The sequence below is a fragment of the Phyllostomus discolor genome, chromosome 1 (genome assembly GCF_004126475.2).
Source record: "Phyllostomus discolor isolate MPI-MPIP mPhyDis1 chromosome 1, mPhyDis1.pri.v3, whole genome shotgun sequence".
NCBI lineage: Eukaryota > Metazoa > Chordata > Mammalia > Chiroptera > Phyllostomidae > Phyllostomus > Phyllostomus discolor.
Genome location: NC_040903.2, coordinates 49,249,872 through 49,269,285, shown reverse-complemented (window position 1 = coordinate 49,269,285; position 19,414 = coordinate 49,249,872). Strand labels below are relative to the sequence as shown.

Genomic DNA, 19,414 nt, shown 5'->3' with positions numbered 1-19,414 from the left:
GTAATCTTTTTAATGTATTGCTGGACTCAGCTTGCTAATATTTTGTTGAGGATTTTTAACATCTAAGTTCCCATAAATACTGGCATATAATTTTAATTCTTTGCAGTATATTTATCTGGTTTTGGAATTAGGATAATGCTGGCCTTGTAAAATGAGCGTGGGAGCCTTCCCTCCTCTTGAATTTTTTGAAATAGTTTGAGAAGGACAGGTGTTAGTTCTTCTTTGAACATTTGGTAAAATTCACCTGTGAAGCCATCTGGTCCAGGACTTTTGTTTGTTGGGAGTCTTTTGATTACTGCTTCAATTTCACTAGTTTTAATCTCTCTATTCAGATTCTCTCATTCTTCCTGATTCAGTATTGGAAGTACTGAAAGTGTTATATGTTTCTAGAATTTATCCATTTCATTCAGATTGTCCAATGTGTTGGCATATGCTTGTGCATAATATTTTCTTACAATCCTTTGTATTTCTGTGGAGTCAGTTGTTACTTCTCCTCCTTCATCTGATTTAATTTATTTGGATCATCTCTCTCTTTTTTTCTTGATTAGTCTGACTAAAGTTTCACAAATCTTGTCTTTTTCAATGAACCACCTCTTGGTTTCATTGATCTTATTTTTACTTTTCACCTCTATTTTGTTTATTTCTCCTCTAATTTCATTATTTTCTTTCTTCTACTCACTTTGGACTTTGTTGTTCATTTCCAAGTTCCTGTAAGCATAAAGTTAGATTATTTAATTCAGATTTTTCTTGTTTCTTGAGATGGGTCTGCAATGCTATGAATTTCCCTTTTAGGTTGATTTATTTTGTGTGTTTCATATATTTTGGATTGTTGCATTCTCATTTTCATTTGTTTCAAGGTATCTTTTGATTTTTTCCTTGATCTCATTGTTAACACATTCATTGTTTAGCAACATGCTATTTAGCTTCCATGTTTTTGTGTGTTTTTCAGTTTTTTCTTGTGATTTATTTCAAATTTCATAACATTATGATCAGAGGAGATGCTTCATATGATTGCAATATTCTTAAATTTATTGAGACTTGTTCTGTGTCCTAACATGTGGTCTATCTTAGAAAAGAGTCCACATGCAGTCAAAAAGAATGTATATTCTGCTGCTCTGGGGTGAAATGCTGTTAAGGTATCAATTAGATCCATTTGATTTAGTGTGCCATTTAAGGCTGCTGTCTCCTTGATGATTTTCTCTCTGGAAGATCTATCCACTAATGTTAATGGATTGATCAACTATCCCCTACTATCACTGTATTGCTGTCAATCTCTCCCTTTATGTTTATTCAGACTTGTTTTACATATTTAGGTGCTCCTACGTTGGATGCATACATATAGATCCAAGGGTCATAGCCTCTTATTGAGTTGTTCTCTTTATCATTATATAGTGTCTTTCTTTGTTTCTTACTATTGCCTTTGTTTTAAAGTCTATTTTGTCAGATAGAAGGATTGCTACCACAACTTTTTTCTCTTCCTATTTGCATGAAATATCTTTTCCCATTCCTTTACTTTTAGTCTGTGGTGGGTATCTTGTAGGCAGTATATATATGGGTCTTGTTGTCTTATCCATTCTGCTACCCTATGTCTTTTGACTGGAGCATTTAAGCCATTTAAATTTAAAGTGATTATTAATAAGTACATATTTATTGCCATTTTTTATTCTTTTCCATATGTCCTTCTGTTTCTCTTTCTTCTTTCCCCTCTCTTTCTCCCTCTCTCTCCTCCTCCTCCTTCTTCTTCTTAAAGCAGTCTGTTTAGCATTTTTTTATAATACTGGTTTGGTGGTAATAAAATCATTTAGTTTTTTCTTGTCTTGGAAGCTCTTTATTTCTCCTTCAATTTTAGATGATAGCCTTGCTGAGTAAAGTAGTCTTGGTTGTAGGTCCTGGCTTTTCATCACTTTAAATATTTCATGTCAACCCTTTCTGGACTGAAATATTTCTGTTGAGAAATCAGCTGACATTCTTATGGGAGCTTTCTTGTAGGTAACTCACTGTCTTCCTCTTGTTGTTCTTACAATTCTCTCCTTGTCTTTTGTTTTTGCCATTTTAATTCTGATGTGTCTGGGTATGGACCACTTTGGGTTCATCTTGTTTAGGACTCTTGGTGCTTCCTGGACTTGTGTGTCTTTTCCCTTCACCAGGTTAGAGAAGTTTTTGGTCATTATTTGTTCAAGTAAGTTCCCAGTCCCTTGCTGTCTCTCTTCTCCTTCTGGTAGACCTACAATGCGGATGTTGTCACGCCTCTTGTTGTCTCATCTCTATCTTTTTAAATTCGTTTTTCTTTTTGCTGCTTAAAGTTTTTTCTACTTTGTCTTCTAAATTGCTGAATAAATCTTCTGCCTCATCCAACCTACTATTTATACCTTCTACTGTATTCTTCATTTCTGACTTGTTCTTTTTTATGGTTTCTATGTCCTTTTTCAGGTTGTGGTAGTTTTGACTAAGTTCCCTGTAGTTCTCACTAAGTTCCTTATAGTTCTCACTAAGTTTCTTGACCATCTTTATATCTCTATATCTGGTAAATTGCTTGCCTCCATTTCATTTAGCTCTTTTTTTTTCCTGGGGATTTCTCCTGTTATTTTAATTGGGGCATGTTTCCAAGCAAATTTTTTTTATTACAAAAGTAAAGAAATCTTTCATCAGTCCAAAAGGGTTTTCATATTTGGTGTTTCAACAAGTGGTGCAAAATTATGAGTTCCATAAAACTTCATTTCAAATGCAAATCCTGTCAGCATCTCAAATGAATACCTATCTTCTGTCTATAAAATAGAAATATATTTTACAGCTTGATTTGTCTTTCATTCTAGTTGATGCTGATGACAATGATAACAATATTAACAATAGCTATACTGAAAGCTTATTTCTTCTAGGGTCTATGCAATAGCATTAGATGTAGGTACTATTATAATTCCCCTTTGATAGGAAAAAAAACCAACCCTGAAGCTTAGTGATTAATTTACTTGTTTACTTACAAGGTCACAAAGCTAGTAAGAGGTAGGATGTGAACTCCAGTCACCTAACTCTAAAGCCCATTCTCCTAACCAATACTCTATAATTCCTTCAGCACTGTATTTCCAAGGACATAAAATGGAAATACCAGCACTGTTTTTGTTAACTGTCATTTTCAAAGTGAGAAAGTATAACAAAATTTTTTTTGCAAATGACACTTCAGTGATTAAAATAAAGTAAGTCATGTCAGCCTATTTTCAAAAGTGTTCCTTCATCCGTGAAGGATTTCCTAATTTTTTTCCAGTCAGATGTGCCCTTTCCCTAATTTATCCTAACTCTTTGTTTTGTCTGACTCAGGTAATTGATCATATTTTGACTTATTTGAAAAATAAGACATGTATACAAGTAACTCTAATGAAAGACAAAATGACTACTGTTTGGTCAGAAGAATAAATGTTTTGTACATTGTCGAGCATTGTACATTGTCAATATTCTGCAAATACATGTCAAAAACAAATTGAATTCAGAGAAGTGCTTAGGCCATTGACTGCATACTAGAATGAGCTCTGCTCAGGATCTTGTAATTGAAATGCTAAGGGAAATCATAAGGAAATAGACTAATACTTTTATTTTTTAAATGGGATGACTAGAGAACAGAGAGATTTAATGACCAGCTCAAGATCATACAGCTGATGTTTGCAAAGGAGGTCCCCAGCCCAGCACTTCCAATTAGGCTGATATATGAGTTCAATCTGATTTAAATCTGTTCATGGCATCCATATGCCTTTTTAGATTAATTTTCTTCCTTTTGTAAAAATAAAGGCTACAGGTAAGGATATGGAAGCAAGACTCATATTTCCTTTGATGACCCCAGAAGAGCAGGAAAAGAAAAAAAGTTCATTTTTTAAAACCTACATTGACAAGCATGGTTGTCATCGAGGTAGTGCCCTGGGAAGCAGGTGGTGCTGCAGGTTCCAAAGTGGGATAGAACGAGGTCAGTGTCACATGAGGAGCAGGAAAAGGGTCCTCTGCCCTGACAGGTTCTGCAGGAGGGGTGACATTCTGCAGAGGGAAAAGAGACACAAAGAGAACCTATGAAGACAAACTCCATCCTAAAGCAGCATCCCAAGTGTTGTTCATAAAAGCCCCAATGCTGAGAGCATTAGCTGGTCTGATTTATTATTTCACAGTATTCTTCCTGCTTGTGTGCTCTCTCTCTCTCTCTAAGCCTTCTCAATTATTACCCCAAAGAGAAGTTCACGAGGTACTGCAGCTCCTGTGTCCAGCACTTACTCACTTTTACAAGCTCCTTCCTCTGCATAATATCCAGAAGGGCAATCAGGGACACAGTGGTCCCCCAGCAGCAGGTACCGGGTATTCTGGCACCTCAGGCAGATGCTCCTGGTGTTGTGGAGATCAGCTGCACATTGCTGGCACAGAGGATGGCAATCTGGAAAGGCAGAGAGACATGGAGAAGGCACAGATGATATGAGCACCAAGTCTCATCACTATGCCAAAGGGCAGATGGAATTGCAATGACCACTGCTGCAGCACAGACAGCCGGAGCAGCCCAATGGCGGTATATGGCAGTAAAGCACAAGCTTGGGACCTGTACAAATTGTGCCTTTGAGGTTTTTAGCAAATGGCTGGGCCCAGCACAGCAATTGAGTTTTCATCCCTTTCCAACTGAACAACCTTCAAGTTCTAGGGCAGCATGTGATAGATGCTTGCTAGGGGAATACAAAGAACTATTCGAGTCACAGAAACAGTATCATCAATACTATCACCATTTCCCCAAGGGCTCCCAGAGTCTCAGACAGAATGCCCCCATTCCCAGTGCCCCTGAGCTGTGGCCTGAGCCCTCACGGGGCTCCTTCTCACAAATTTGGTCTTTCAAAGTCAGTTATACAGGTCTTAGGCATTGGTACGGAAGGGCTGGAATTAGTCAATCACTGAGCTGAGTTGGTGGAAAACTTTAACTTTTAATTAAAAGTAAGTATAGGAAGAAGAGTTATGAGCTAAAAATTCATTTTCATGACACAATATGTAGCTTGCAGAAGCTCTGAGGTACTGGTTATGATGGAAGCTCCAAGACAAATTATGTGGTCTAGTTAGCACTGTCTCTTGTTCTCACCCACATAATAGTCATCCTTTAATTAAAGAACTTGATTGTGTTCATCTCCCACTTAGGCAAAAACGTCCTCTGTCCTGCTTTCAGTGATAATTGCCCTTTAAGTCCTGTTTACCATCCTCTATGTCAAAGGTGGAAGAAAACTCACAAATCCCAAATTACCCACCAAAATGAAAAAGGAGTAAATGACCTAGGAAAAGAGAAGGCACAGTTCTGGTTATAGAGCCTTTCCACCTTCCCCACAAGGATTTGAAGCCCTATTTGTATACTTGCCAATGTCCTGCTTAGGGACCAGCTATGTCTTGTTTCATCTCAAAGTCTTGGAGACAGAGATTGTGATTTCTACCCAGGTTTAGACAAAAAAAAATCCTGTCATTGAACAGATTGCCTACCCCCTGAAATATGTTAAAATAGGTCTTTCTCTCTATAAGTTCAGTGATGTATTTTCTTAACTGCTGATCAGCTGAGAGGTGTTCCCTGGGCAACAAGCAGATTTCAGTCCCGTACCCAGCACCCACTCATCTGCATGAGGAGTGTTCTAGAACCTCTCCAGCTGTTTAACCTAAATTGTCCTCTTCAAAAATGCCGGCTCTCCTATAAGCACACAAACTAAGCCCCTGACCTTTCTCTGAACTTTGGCAGTTTCAGGTTACAAGCAGCCTTTTGCCAGGATCAGGAATAATTCTGGATACCCTAAAAGCCAAACTAAGCCTCATGATAGCCCTTCAGAGACTTATAAAGGAAATTGACTGTATTGAGAGAAATATGATAAGAATGCTATTTTCCCTGATTTAGTGTATGGTTTCCACACAATACCAGCCTTTTTGTTCTCTTTTCCTGCGCCCCGCTCACAGCACCAGGAGCAGCCCCACATGTACAAAGGGGAGATTCAAGAAGCTTCAAAAGTTGCTGGAGCAAATGGAGGAGACTGTGTTCTGTGATTACCTTAATGAGTGGGTACAGGTTAGGATTGGACACCCAGGAAGCATTACTGATTCAAGGTGCCATTATCTGAAAGGTCGTGACCTCTTCCTCATTAAAGCAAGCGCTCACAGAGACTTCTGGGCACAGGCAGGCATCAACAAGAACTGCAGGTGCTCAGAGATCTAAAAGCTGGTTGCATCTAACTGAAGTTTCCTCTAGTGTGCAATTAGAGAAATGAAAAAGAATAATCACCCAGGGGATGCTTTGAAGAGAAAGTAAGCAGATCTCGGGAGTATTTTGTGGGTACAACAAATAAATATTTACAGATTTGTCTTATCTTAAGGATCTTAAGAAGATCTCTAGAAGCTGTTGAAAGGAGGCGTGTAATGTGTAGTAATTATTTCTAAAGGAAGTTAGAGCTGGGCTATGGTGGCTCCTTCCCACCCTCCTGACAGCTGCTTTTAAACCCTTACTGCTCTCCTGCAGTCAGCGCCCCCAGCCGCCCTTCCACCCCCTGCCTCCCAGGTTGTTCCATCTCCTACCTCATTCAGCCCATCAAGCATGGGCACCTTCAACTCCTCACTGTCAAACTCAAAACATCTATCGTTACCCATTTTTATTTCATTTCTTCTCTCACAGGATGAAATGGCTAATTCTTCCACCTACATTCTTGACCAATTTTCAACATTATTTGAACGTTATTGTACTTTCTTTTATCTCTATTTACTTTCCTTGACTTCAACTTCTAAACATGCTCTATACCACTGACCACACAAAAAGTTTTTCTCTACAACCACCCCATCTCTTTTCATGCCTTCACCTACTACCCAACTTCTTTGCCTCCCTAACTCTTCACCTCACTGTAATCTGCCTTCAACTTCCTCAGTTCAACTGGGGTACTGCCCTTTTAAAGGTCTCTGACTGCCTCTTAATAACCAAATTTAATGGCCTCCTGTGATTCCTGACCCACCTGAAATCTCTGCAATACCTGGCATTTCAGGGCACCCTCCTCTTACCCTCCTACCCCTGCTAGCAAGCTTTGTTCTGTGGTTCCCCTCAGCTGGGTCCTCATTCTCTGCTTGAGGAATGTAGAGATTCCTCACAACCCTCCACTTGTTTTATCTGCCTAACTAGTCTCATTCTCTGGAGTTTTTAAACTGAACATGGCAGTTTGTGGCTACCAGAAGCCAGTGGAAAGGGCTCAAGAGTAGTAGAGACTCCAAAATCTCAAGGCCTCTGCTTCTCTCCATGGTTCCATGGTTAAGTCTTAAGACAAATCCATTCAGTGATGGAGTAGTACCAGGGGCCAGGGAAAAGCAATTAATGACACCTGAAAATATAAAACAATCATTGCAGGCTGCCCCAAGCCCCACATTAATCCAAGTTTATAGTTTTACCCATACACATAACTATCCAAGTCTGGAAAGTTGAACTCTCCGACTCTTCTTGTTTGCTACCTGTACTCATTCCTTATTCATTCATCTGATTCCTTATAGATTCAATCTGACTGGGTGATATATTCATGCAAACCTCTAGTCCCAACTCTATCATATACAAGCCTTCAACAGAACACCACTTAAATAAATATGCTCTAAAGTTAATTTGAAGGTTGACTGAGTTTTATTAAACCAATCAGAAAACAAAAATAAAGTCCTAAAACCTAAGAAACACTTTTGTCTTGAGAGGTTTGAAGTCAAAATCACCCTGTAGGAGAGACTTCCTTGGGAGAGTCCAACATGAGTAATGATGTTCAGGGGAAGAGGCCAAAAACCTGAGCAACAAGGGCTTGAGGATTAATACCCGTGTTCCAACTTACAATCAGAAAAGGGTCATTCCCAAGGGCAGACAAGAGAACTCAGGCATGACAGGCCACAGTGTCCAGTCCCCTGGGCACCACCAGCAAGCAAGCTTCAGGCTCAAGCCCAGGGCTCCACTGAGACCTTCAGGAGAGGGGCTGAATGGGATTCAAACAGGGATCTAGAGGTTTTATTTCTTTGGGCTACAAGGTGAGCCATGAAAGAAAATATGAAGAACATTTTTACAAAGTATAAATAAGCATAAAAATCACTCTAAGTAGGCCTTTCAGATGGAATACGAACACTGACATTTTTCTTAGTTCTTTTTCTATATACAGTTTTCCATATGTATATTTTAATAGATGAGATATTAAATGTTCTCATGTAATGTATTTATTTTTACTCAATACCATCAACATTTCCATATGTCATTAGAGACTCTCTGTACATGTTATTTTTAAGGGCTGCATAATATTTCAGCATTGAATAAATAAAAATTTGCCATTTTTCTTATAGCTTCAACATTTACTTCCAATAATTAAAGCTATGATAAAACCACTGTACATTTTAAATTACAGTTGATCCTTGAAAAACATAGGGGATTGTGGGTACAGATCCCTGTGCAGTCAAAAAATCTGTATACAATTTTGACTCTCAGAGAACTTAGTTACAGTCATCCCTTGGTATCCATGGAGGATTGGATCCAGGATCTTCTGTGGATACAGAATCTGAGGATGCTCAAGTCCCTGATATACAATGCATACAGTTGGCTCTACATCCTTAGACTCCCAAACATGGATCAAAAATACTATTCTTGTTATGCAGTGGTTGAATCTGCAGATGTAAAACTGGAGACGTAGAGGGCTGATGGTGTATTTATTGAAACAAAATCCATGTATAAGTGGGCTTGTGCAGTTCTAAAACCATGTTCTTCAGGCTCAACTGTATTTTGTAAAAGACAATGTCGAAAGAATATAGTTTCTATTATTACTATACTCACATTTATTGAGCTCTGATATATATCAAACACTATACTAATTATTTTAATACACAATCTCACTTGAAAATATAAAGTGGGCATTGTTACTATCCCTGTTTGAAAGATGATGAAACTGATACTTAGAGGTTAGGTCAAGTGCTCACATGTGTCGTATCCACACTGACTCCCGAGCATACACTTTTAACCACTGCAGATGTGAAAAAATGTAAAATACTTAATAAGTATTAAAAATTTCTTTCCAGAAAACTTGTAACAAATTGCATTTCTAAGAGCCATTCATGAGACTATTTCATTGTAACTTTGTCTGCACTAAGATTTTAAAACTAATAAAACAATCCTGGCTAATTTGGCTGGTGAAAACTGGTATTACATCATGAGATTGAATAGTTAAAAAAATCTTTTCTTCCAAACAACAAAAATGTTCAAAATTCATTGTACTCACTGAGCTTTCAGTATGGTGAAGAAAAATGACCCTGGATGAGTAATTACAAACAAATATAAAATATGTGTAACCAAACAACAATGTGAGATACCAACCAGTAAGTTCTTTCCTTGTCCGCACTGTAACCATCCCCCACTGGACCTGGACGCATGGGCCATCATGTGCTCCCAGAGAAACTCATCAGAATCAGACCCACAAAGATACTCAATTCAAAGAGCCCAGAACAGGTGAAAGAAAAACAAATTTGAAAGTGCATTGGAGCTCAGAGCCCAGGCCCTTCCCCACCAACACAACCCCTACACTCTCTACCTTTGTCCCTGCATCTAGAAAAAACTCTCAAACTGGAGAGGAAGAAGGAGCAGAGAGACCATTTGCTTTTTCCCTGCCCTCGCCTCTTAATGGGTCAAGGCACCCCAGTAGAATATTCAAGAATCCAATAATAGAGTGAACGTGTGCTGTGCTTCTTTCCTTAGAGAGGAATACCTCCAAATTGAGTCCTGTGCCATAGGGCAATAGAGACCGTGGCATGGCAGGATGAGCAAGAAGAGAATGTATGGCAGACATTGAGACATAGGCCTGCCAAGAGACTATTAAAAACATTCCATAAAATTCTAACAGGGTCTATGAAAGGAGTATCATTCAGTCCAGAAGGCATGGAAGGTTTTCTAGAGGAGGCTGAGACATGGACACTGGGTGTGAGTCAGCTGTAAGAGCCATTCAGGCCCTGGGTGGACCAGTTTTGGAATACCCTGTAAGTCATGAAAAGGGGTGTGGATTTTATCCTACAGACAAGTGGGGATCAGTTTATGCATGTGTATTTCACCAGTCTATCTAATGAGGTATCTATTTTTATTAAAGATGTGAATGAGAAAATGTGCAAAATGTAACTAGCGATGGGAGAAGACATTAGAACCACAGCAGAAAAACAACAATCCAAGAAAACATACAGCCACTCTCGATCTGAAACCTTTGCTGGGGAGGCTGGTGGGCTCTCCACTGTTCTCTCCCCGCTGCCCTCCACTGCATCTATAGAAGACCCTTCCCTGTTAATGGCATCCCACAGCTGAAGTGTTCTCACGGGGCTTATGCTAAATTAGGCATATTAAGAATATTAAGAATGCTATAACATAGCTACATGAAAGCTATGGAAATCTTGGCTATGCCTTAAGAAGAAACAATAATATAAATACACCAGTAGTTTGTCTTCTAGAAGATCTTTCCACAAATTGTCAGTTTCTAAAGCACCTTTAAAAATGAAAACAAAGTAGAAATCAGTAGTACCTAGTAGGTAGCCCCTCCCTTTTTGTTGAAAGAAAGAAAAAATTATTGGAGCTCTGGCCAAATGGCCACATTGGTAGAGCATTGTCCCATGCACTGAAAGGTTGTGTGTTTGACCCCTGGGCTGCAGGTTCAATCCCCAGTCGGGCACGTACAAGAGACAACTGATTGATGTTTCTCTCTCACATCAATGTTTCCCTCTCTCTCCCTCTCATCATTAAAAATATCCTTGGATAAGGAATAACATTAGAAAATTGGGAAGTTGGAGGCCTATGGAAAAGGCTGATGTATGTTGCACTACACATACCAGGTAGTACACTACCAGGTAGGTAGTTGCACTACCTGGTTTTCAAAATCTACTTCAGACCAAGAGGAAAAGAGCACTACTTAGCTGCACATGTGACAACGTACAACTGCCTTATTAGTACCATTTGAGACAATGAAGAGAGAAATATTCCCATGGTCAGCCACAGGCATTAATTACATAATATAAACACAATTAAGAGGTGGTAGGAGCCATCTTGAGGCACTGCAGGAGGTGACTATGTGTCCTGGGGAACTGCTAAGGCACCAGGAGAATCTGTTCTAAAAACTAAGTTGATTTGGAGGCAACTCCTGAATTCTTCTTGGTAGGCAGTGACTATCTAACAAATTCTGATTCATATTCTTGCTGGACTCACACTATCAGAAAGTGTATCCTGAAAATGGCAGTATCCCCAGAGAACCCAACAAACCGGAGAGAATTTCCCATAATCCTCCTTGTCCCACACCTTCCACTCCCATTCCTCCCCAAAGGTGACATTTGGAACAATTTCACAGGATACACTAGAGGAAGTTTATACTGTCACAGCTTAATTTGTACCAGCACTACAGTTACTAAAATAGGGGAGCTGAGTTTGCAACCCACCAATCTAGCAGCCTGGGCAAGGATTAACATCCCATCCTAAAAGCCCCATCTGTGCCACAAGGCTTTTGCCTCTGACCCTCCTGTCAATAATCAAGAGGAGGCTTAACCTCAAATATGTCTGAATGGTAAGTGTGCATCCATTAAATGCTTAAAAATAGTGCCATTCTGGAGGCTGTCTCTACTGTTGCCACTCAGTAAGTAAATCCTTATTTGTCACTATTTCAATTACAGTGAAGAGTCTTTAAATATAAAACTCATTAAGGGTGACAAGGGAAGAGGAGAGACCCAGGATACATTTTTGTTTAGCCTGTTTCAGATTACTAGTAAAAAATAAGCATGTGGCAGGCAAGGGCAGATGGAATTCCAATTGTCTGTGTGCTTGCTTGCTAACAAACCAAGGGAATTAGCACTTTAAACAAACAAATTAATGAACACATTTACATGGGTGCCTAGAAATAGAGAATTAGCTCCAGCTGAAATACATACATTTCTTGTTTTTAAGCAAGCAGAATATTCCATTTGTTTTCTAAATATGCGCAGCACGCAGATATGCTAAAAATTTAAATAGATAAAAAATTAATATTTTGACTCAGCAGCTGCAATATCCTCTAATATGCCACCCTGCAGCTGTGAGGAAATTACATGTGGTCATCACTGTGTGATTCTTTCTTCAAATCACAAAGGCTCTGCTTCGAGGATCAGTGAGGATTAGCCACAATCATGATGGATGGGAGCACACGGCAGTGAAATGACTTATTTCATGTCTTTGGAGCAAAGTCAAAAAAGCTTGAAGATATTAAAGTAAATGTGTACTGTCAAAAAGTAATGGCTTTGGATGTTGGTTTTATGGGGCAGTGACTCCTTAGCTAATAAATAATGACCTATAAAGACAAATTTAGACACACAGTGAGATTTTAAATAATGACCTGTTAGTCGATTAGGTTCTTAATGCAACCACATTAAGTGTGTTTGGAAGTGGTTAAAATAATCAGCACATGTGGCTATTCCTCGTCAGGAGAAAAAGAAATGATTTCATACTGAAACTCAGGCCTCTTAAAGCGTGCATAGAATTCGAATTCTGATGCCACTTTTAAAATGGATAGGGTGCCACTCGGGAGACAAGTGCAGATGGAATCCAGAAAATAACATACGAATGGCAGCAGAGAAAGAAGCATTTTCTCTTCACCTTTTGACCATGGTGTTGGTCCTAGCACATCCTTGAGCTCTCACAAGCCTTGTGTTCTTTTTGTTAGAGGCTGTGAATCAGAACAAAAACCACAAAACAAACAAAACTTCCCCCCCTTTTTTTTACAGTGTCTGTAGCTACTGTTTTATGCAACCCCCCCCCCCCAAAAAAAAACCACTACCATACAATGCCCTTTAGGCTATATTTCTACCCAGTGTGGACAAACTCACAAATGTGTTGAGAAGGTTGCAGTAGGACCTGAGGAGTCAGAAAGTTTGAAGGAGGGAGCAGGGAGCTTTGTCAGATACACAAGCTAAACTCCTTATTTTTGGTGCCAATTCTTGCTGCCAATGAGCCATGAGTGCCACTGCTGTCCATGTGTCTAGATGCCTTGTACCTAGCCTCTCATCAATTCGTGTTTTACATCCAAAATAGAAAAATGTCCACTTCAAGTAACATTTATGGAACATCAGTTGCATGTGGGTCACTACGGAAATTACTGTAGAAGACAGAGCATTAAGTAAGGCCCATGGTATTCCTTTGAGATGCTCATGACAAGGTCTAACGTCAGAAGAAAGCCACGCCTAAAATGTAATAGGCATCAAAGGAGGACCAGAGAACATTTATCTAAAAGGAGTGAGAGGAACTTGAACTTGTATGTTTATTTGATGTTTGCAAATGGTGCTGGCAGAGGACATCCTAGCTAGGAGGCAAGATCAACGTGAACAGGCACATGGGGTGGAGGGGCAGTGGGGAGTGGGAAAGGGCATCCAGCAAGGCCAGAGCTTCAGACATCACTCAGGAACCAAGGGAGACCAGGAGATCTTGAAAATGAGGGTGAGAAATTTACACTTACTGTGGTAGACAGTGGGAAATCATCAACCAGTTCTAACCATCAAAGTGTGTTTTGTAAGCCACAGTTGATCTTCTAGAAGTTACCCTCTCTTAGGAAGAAGTAGGAAGAACTTCAGTGGGGCAGAGCCTTTGGGAAAATACTGAGGCTATCTGAGAAACATGAGCTGAGCTTTCTCTATATTAGCAGATAAAGGGGAATACATTTAAGAGTCATTGCAAAAGTAGAGTTTGCAAGCTGTGCTGTGACTAGCATGTGGCATAGGGGTAGGGAGGAATTAGGTGTAACCCAACTGTTTAAATTGCATTGATTGAAAGATCAGCAGCAAGTGGACAAGACAGAAGGAAAGGACCTGGTGGATGGGTGGGTTGGAGAGAAAGATGATGGGGTAGGTTTTCTTTGAAGTTTTTTGAGTAAGATTTCCCTGCGGGTCAGTTGTCCAGAAGGTAGGTAGAAATGAGGGCCTAGAGATGATCATCATGTGTGCACCTGAGACGGAGTCTAAGGAAAAACAGAAATGAGGGATGCACTAAAGCTTTGAGTAAGGTCGTAGAAGAAAGAGGATGGGGAAGGAAGAAGCAAGAGAAATATAAAGAGAGAAGGAGGGAGAGGAAAGGAGTAAGCAGAAGAGGAAATAACTGACTGGAAAGACGAGTTCATGAAGGTGATGGGGCAGACAGGCTCTGGTCACCAATGGAAGGGCGTCCTAGGCCAGGGTGAGGGAGCTTTTTCCTCAAAGGAAGAAATGAGGAAGAAGAGGCATCTAGAAGAAACTACAGGACATTTGAGCAGAAAAAGTGAGGGTGTGTGTAGCTTTTTAAATCACATTATGTTAATTTTCTAAACTAAAAAGAAAATAAAGATGTAAACTGATCTGAGTAAGATGTGTGTTGAGAAAAACTGTAGAGAATCTGTCATAGTGGGCAAGATGACAACGCCTCAGAGAGAGTTGTAAATAGTATGATTACCAAGAAGCAGAGAAGGTCTTACTGGAACCAGATGAGGTGATAAAGGCTGAGGATGCAGTGCTCCCACTGTGTCCCCTGAAGTGGCACTACTTCAAAGCCCAGCTCCACTGCCTGCTAGCTGTGAAACATTGGGTAAATTGATTAATGCCTCCTATCTCAGGCTCTTGGGCTCTAAAATGGAGATGCAACAAATCATAGGACCAACCACCCAGGGTTTCAGTCAAGATTAAATGAGGTAATGCATGTGAGAAGCTGGCATCTGGTAAGTGCTCAATAAACATCTGCAGCAGGTCTGATCAGAACTGACATTGACAATGATGGTCATGCTTGCATCCACGTCACTATTTTGACTATTACATGTAAACCACAGAGGTTTATGTGTGTGTTAGAAAAGTAGGTAAGTGTAGCCTTAGCAGTTTTGCTCTCTTTAGTACTGAAAGGCTAAACTTAGGAGTCTCTATCAATATAGATTGATATAAAAAAATGATATCAATATTTGATATTCAAGCCCTACTCTGTAGTTCTTATGAAACTAAGAGCCATCCTGATTTCACTGGGAGCCCTGCCAAGTTAAAAGTTTATAAGTAAGATCTTTCTGTCATTACCAAAACTAGGTAAGATAGTGTTTAGTAAAAGTCACATGAAGAAGAAAACCTAAGTTCTTGTTCTTTTTAAATGAGGAAGGCACAATTTAAGTATCTCATGTTTTTTTATTCTAAAAGTTCAAAACAAAGAATGACATACTTTGAAATATTCGACCATCCTTCAGCAGACAGCATGGTCTCTTAAATAAAACACATTAGGAGAACAAGAAAGAGACAATCATTGCAAGTTCTGGAAGAGAGGGTAGATACGCAATTCACAGTTCATGCAATAGCAAATAGAGTGACAAACGAGAAATAAGAAAAGAAAGTGCATTGCAAAAAAGATAAGGAAAATAAACAAGAAAGTATTAAAAAAGAAGATACAAGAAAGCTGAAAAAAATACAGACATAGAATAATAGGGCCCAAAGGAATAAAGTGGGAGGTGAAAAAATAGAGCTAAGTACCAAAAAAATGAGTCTCACTAAGAAGAAAGATCCTTGCTGTAATTACCATACAATGTATTAGAAGGCAATTATACTAGATATTAGGACCCAAAATTTGAGTCATTCATTCACCCAACATTTCTTCATCAGCATCTACATGTTAGCTGGGTACTACATGAGCTTTTATTCCCACTTCTGTAGGATGGTTTCTTGGAATGGTCAAGTGAAAAGATAGGTGAAAAACTGCTTTGAAAATTGTAAAATTCCACAAATGCCCTAATATTTGTTCTAATAACAACACGAAGTACAGACCTAGTTTACCTGAAGCCTTGAAGGTCATACTGAACACATCATGGACTGAGCAATGTATCTGTCTCCTGGTAGTCATCACTCAGGTCCTCAAGAGGAAAATGGCAAATCAAATTGAGTTACACAAATATCATGAAATGCTATTTAGCCATTAAAGAATGGCAGTTAGGTTGATTCATTTTTAAGTATATTTTATTGATTATGCTATTACCGTTGTCCCAATTTTTCCTTCCTTTAATCCTCCTCTGCACTGCACCCTGCCTCCCACCAGCATCCCCCCCAGCCTAGTTCATGTGCATTGGTTATACATACAAGTTCTTTGGCTTGTCCATTTCCTATACCATTCTTATCCTTCCCCTGTCTATTTTGTGCCTACCAATTGTGCTTCTTACTTCCTGTACCTTTCCCCCTGTTCTCCTCCCTCCACCTCCCTGCTGGTAACCCTCCATGTGATTTCCATTTCTGTGATTCTGTTCCTGTTCTAGTTGTTTGCTTTGGTGTTTTTTTTTTAGGGTTAGTTATTGATAGTTGTGAGTTTGTTGTCATTTTACTGTTCATATTTTTATCTTCTTCTATTTCTTAGGTAAATTCCTTTACCATTTCATATAATAAGGGCTTGGTAATGACGAACTCCGTTCACTTAACCTTATCTGGGAAGCACTCTATCTGCCCTTCCATTCTAAATGACAGCTTTGCTGGACAGAGTAATCTTGGATGTAGGTCCTTGCTTTTCATGATGTTGAATACTTCTTTCCAGCCCTGTCTTGCCTGTAGGTTTATTTTGAGAAATCAGCTGATATTCTTATGGGAATTCCTCTGTAGGTAACTGTCTCCTTTTCTCTTGCTGCTTTTAAGATTCTCTCCCTATCTTTAATTTTGGGTAATTTAATTATGATGTATTTTGGTGTGGCTCTCTTTGGGTCCAACTTCTCTGAGCTTCCTGGACTTCTAGTGTTTTGAACTCTGCATCTGATAGGTTGGCTATCTCCCAGTCACTTAGTTGTTTTTCTGGAGTTTTGATTTGTTCTTTTGTTTGGGCCATAAATCTTTGTCTCTGTACACCTGTTATGTTGTAAGGGGTGGAGCCTTAGATATTGGCCATGGTGGAGCAAACCACTTCACTGCATTGTGATACTGTATGTGGGGGAGGGGTCATAGAGGGAGCGGTGCTGCTTGCTCAGCTCTGATTCTTGTGTGGGTGGGTTTGTATACATTCTAGAACCCCTGTGGGTCTCTCCAATGAACTGTTCTGTAAGGCTGGAAGTTCCTCCCACTAACACAACCCCCACAGGTTTTTACAGCCAGAGGCTTTGTGGCTTTAGTTTCCCAAGCTTGAAACCTATGTTGCCTGGTCTGTCTCTCTCCCCAGTTGATCCTCCTGACTTATCTGCATGCAAATGTGGAACTTCCCAGTTTGCCAGCTGCTGCCTTGCCTACCCGGTCTGCTATCTTGCTGCTTGTCTTCTCTGCTCTGGCTTCCTGTCTCTGCCCCTAATGTCAGTTTGCATGAACGTTTCTTCTTTATCTCCTTGGTTGTTGGACTTCCATAAAGTTCAATTTGCTGGCAGTTCTGGTTGTTTTTTTGTTTTTAAATGTGTTGTCATCATTCTTTTTGTTGTGAGAGAATGCAAAGCATATCTACCTATTCCTCCATCTTGGCTGAAAGTCCACTTGAAATTTGCCAACATATTCAAATATATTGTTTAAAGTGATATTTAAGAGAAACAAAGAAATGTAGCTATTGATTACAACTATGAACAGTACATACATGTATATGTTGAAAAAATTAAAATGTAGATATAAATTAGTAAAATATTATATGCATTAATGTTCATTTAAAGTTTATTGATTTAATAAGGATAATGTACAATAAGACCACATGTACACATGGTACTCTAAATCAGTTTCCTCAGCATTTAAAGCATTAATGAGTTCTTGCAACTTTTCCCAACAGTGCCTCTCAAAGTCATCTTGTTGTACCAGTCCCTGCCAACATACCTTTTAATCTGCCGATCAAAAAATTGTTTTCGAAGCTTCTGAATGGCTAAAGAAAACAGTATTAAAATAAAAAGAGAACCAACCATACGGGAAAACATATTTGCCAATGATACTTCAGACAATGGTTTAATCTCCAAAATATATAAAGGACTCACACAACTCCACTCTAAGAAGACAAGCAACCCAATTAAAAAAGGGCAAAAGACTTGAACAGATGCTTCTCCAAGAAGGACATACAGAGGGTCCAGAGACATGAAAAGATGCTCAGTCTTGCTAGCTATCAGAGAGAGGCAAATTAAAACCACAATGAGATACCACCTCACACCAGTCAGAATGGCCATCATAAGCAAAGCAACAAACAACAAGTGTTGGGAAGGTTGTAGAGAAAAGGGAACCCTAGTGCACTGTTGGTGGGATTGCAGACTTGTGCAACCACTATGGGAAAAAGTGTGGAATTTCCTCAAAAAACTAAAAATGGAACTGCCTTTTGACCCAGCAATTCCATTGCTGGGATTATATGCTAAAAACCCTGAAACACCAACCCATAATAACCTATGCACACCAATGTTCATAGCAGCACAATTTACAATAGCCAGGTGTTGGAAGTAACCCAAGTGCCCATCAGTAAATGAATGGATCAAAAAACTATGGTATATTTGCACAATGGAATTTTATGTAGCAGAAAGAAAGGAGCTCCTACCCTTTGCAATAGCATGGGTGGAACTGGTGAGCATTATGCTAAGCGAAATAAGCCAGGTGGTGAAAGACAAATACCATACGATCTCACCTAATCAACAAAACAAACAAATAAGCAAAATATAACCAAAGGCACTGAAATAGAAAACAGGCTGACAGTGACCAGAGGGGAGAGGGGAGAGAATTTCAGGGAAAAAGGGTGAAGGGTTTGCAGGAACAAGTGTAAAGGACACATGGACAATAACGGGGGCGGGGGTGGAAACATGGGACGGAGGTGGGGAGAGCTGTGAGTTGGGCTGGAGTGGGGGGAAAAAGCAAAAAACTGTACTTGAACAACAATAAAAGAAATTTTAAAAAGTGTTTTTGAGTCTCTATAGTTTGTTGTCAACTGCATTCTGTATCATAGAGTATGACAAAATAGTACAAATAAAATATTTGGATTCTGGAATCATAATGTCACGTTCAAATCTTGGTTCTATCTTCCAACTTTTGTTATTTTAAGTCAAGTACTTAACCTTTCTATATTTCAGTTTCTTCATATATAAAATGGAGATAAAATTAGTACCTATCTTGGATGATCATTTTTAATATTAAAGGGCAGAATGCATTCAAAGCGATTAGCACAGTCCTTGTTACATAATGAGCCCTCAGAACAGTCACCTATTATTAGACACTGGGAACAACCCCTCTCCGAGAACATGAGCTCATCAGTGCCAAGTGCTAGGTAGGTACCTAGTAGAAATGATCAGCACACCAAGAATTACAAAGTGAGAGAAGCCAAGAGGAAGCTGGTCCTCTTAGGGAAGGAATCTGAGCCAGGCCACGAGAGAAGGATGGGTAGGATTTTGAATCAAAATGAGGTAGTAACCGCTACATATTTGTAGTATGTGCCTCTTTCCTTCCAGTTCCAACTGCAGGAGCAGCTACAGCAAGATATAGGGCA

At 39.4% G+C, this 19,414-nt stretch overlaps 1 protein-coding gene across 3 annotated transcripts in view; it reads right to left on the bottom strand.

Moving 5' to 3' along the window:
* FRAS1 (Fraser extracellular matrix complex subunit 1) overlaps positions 1-19,414 on the bottom strand; it is a 423,042-nt gene that overhangs the window by 159,708 nt on the left and 243,920 nt on the right. For all 3 annotated transcript variants that reach the window (XM_036022554.1, XM_036022552.1, XM_028505680.2), the window contains exons 21-22: positions 4,253-4,405; positions 3,871-4,017 (exon numbers count right to left, since the gene is read on the bottom strand). In XM_036022554.1, the coding sequence (XP_035878447.1) occupies positions 3,871-4,017; positions 4,253-4,405 (300 nt within the window). The remainder of the gene's footprint in view (positions 1-3,870; positions 4,018-4,252; positions 4,406-19,414) is intronic.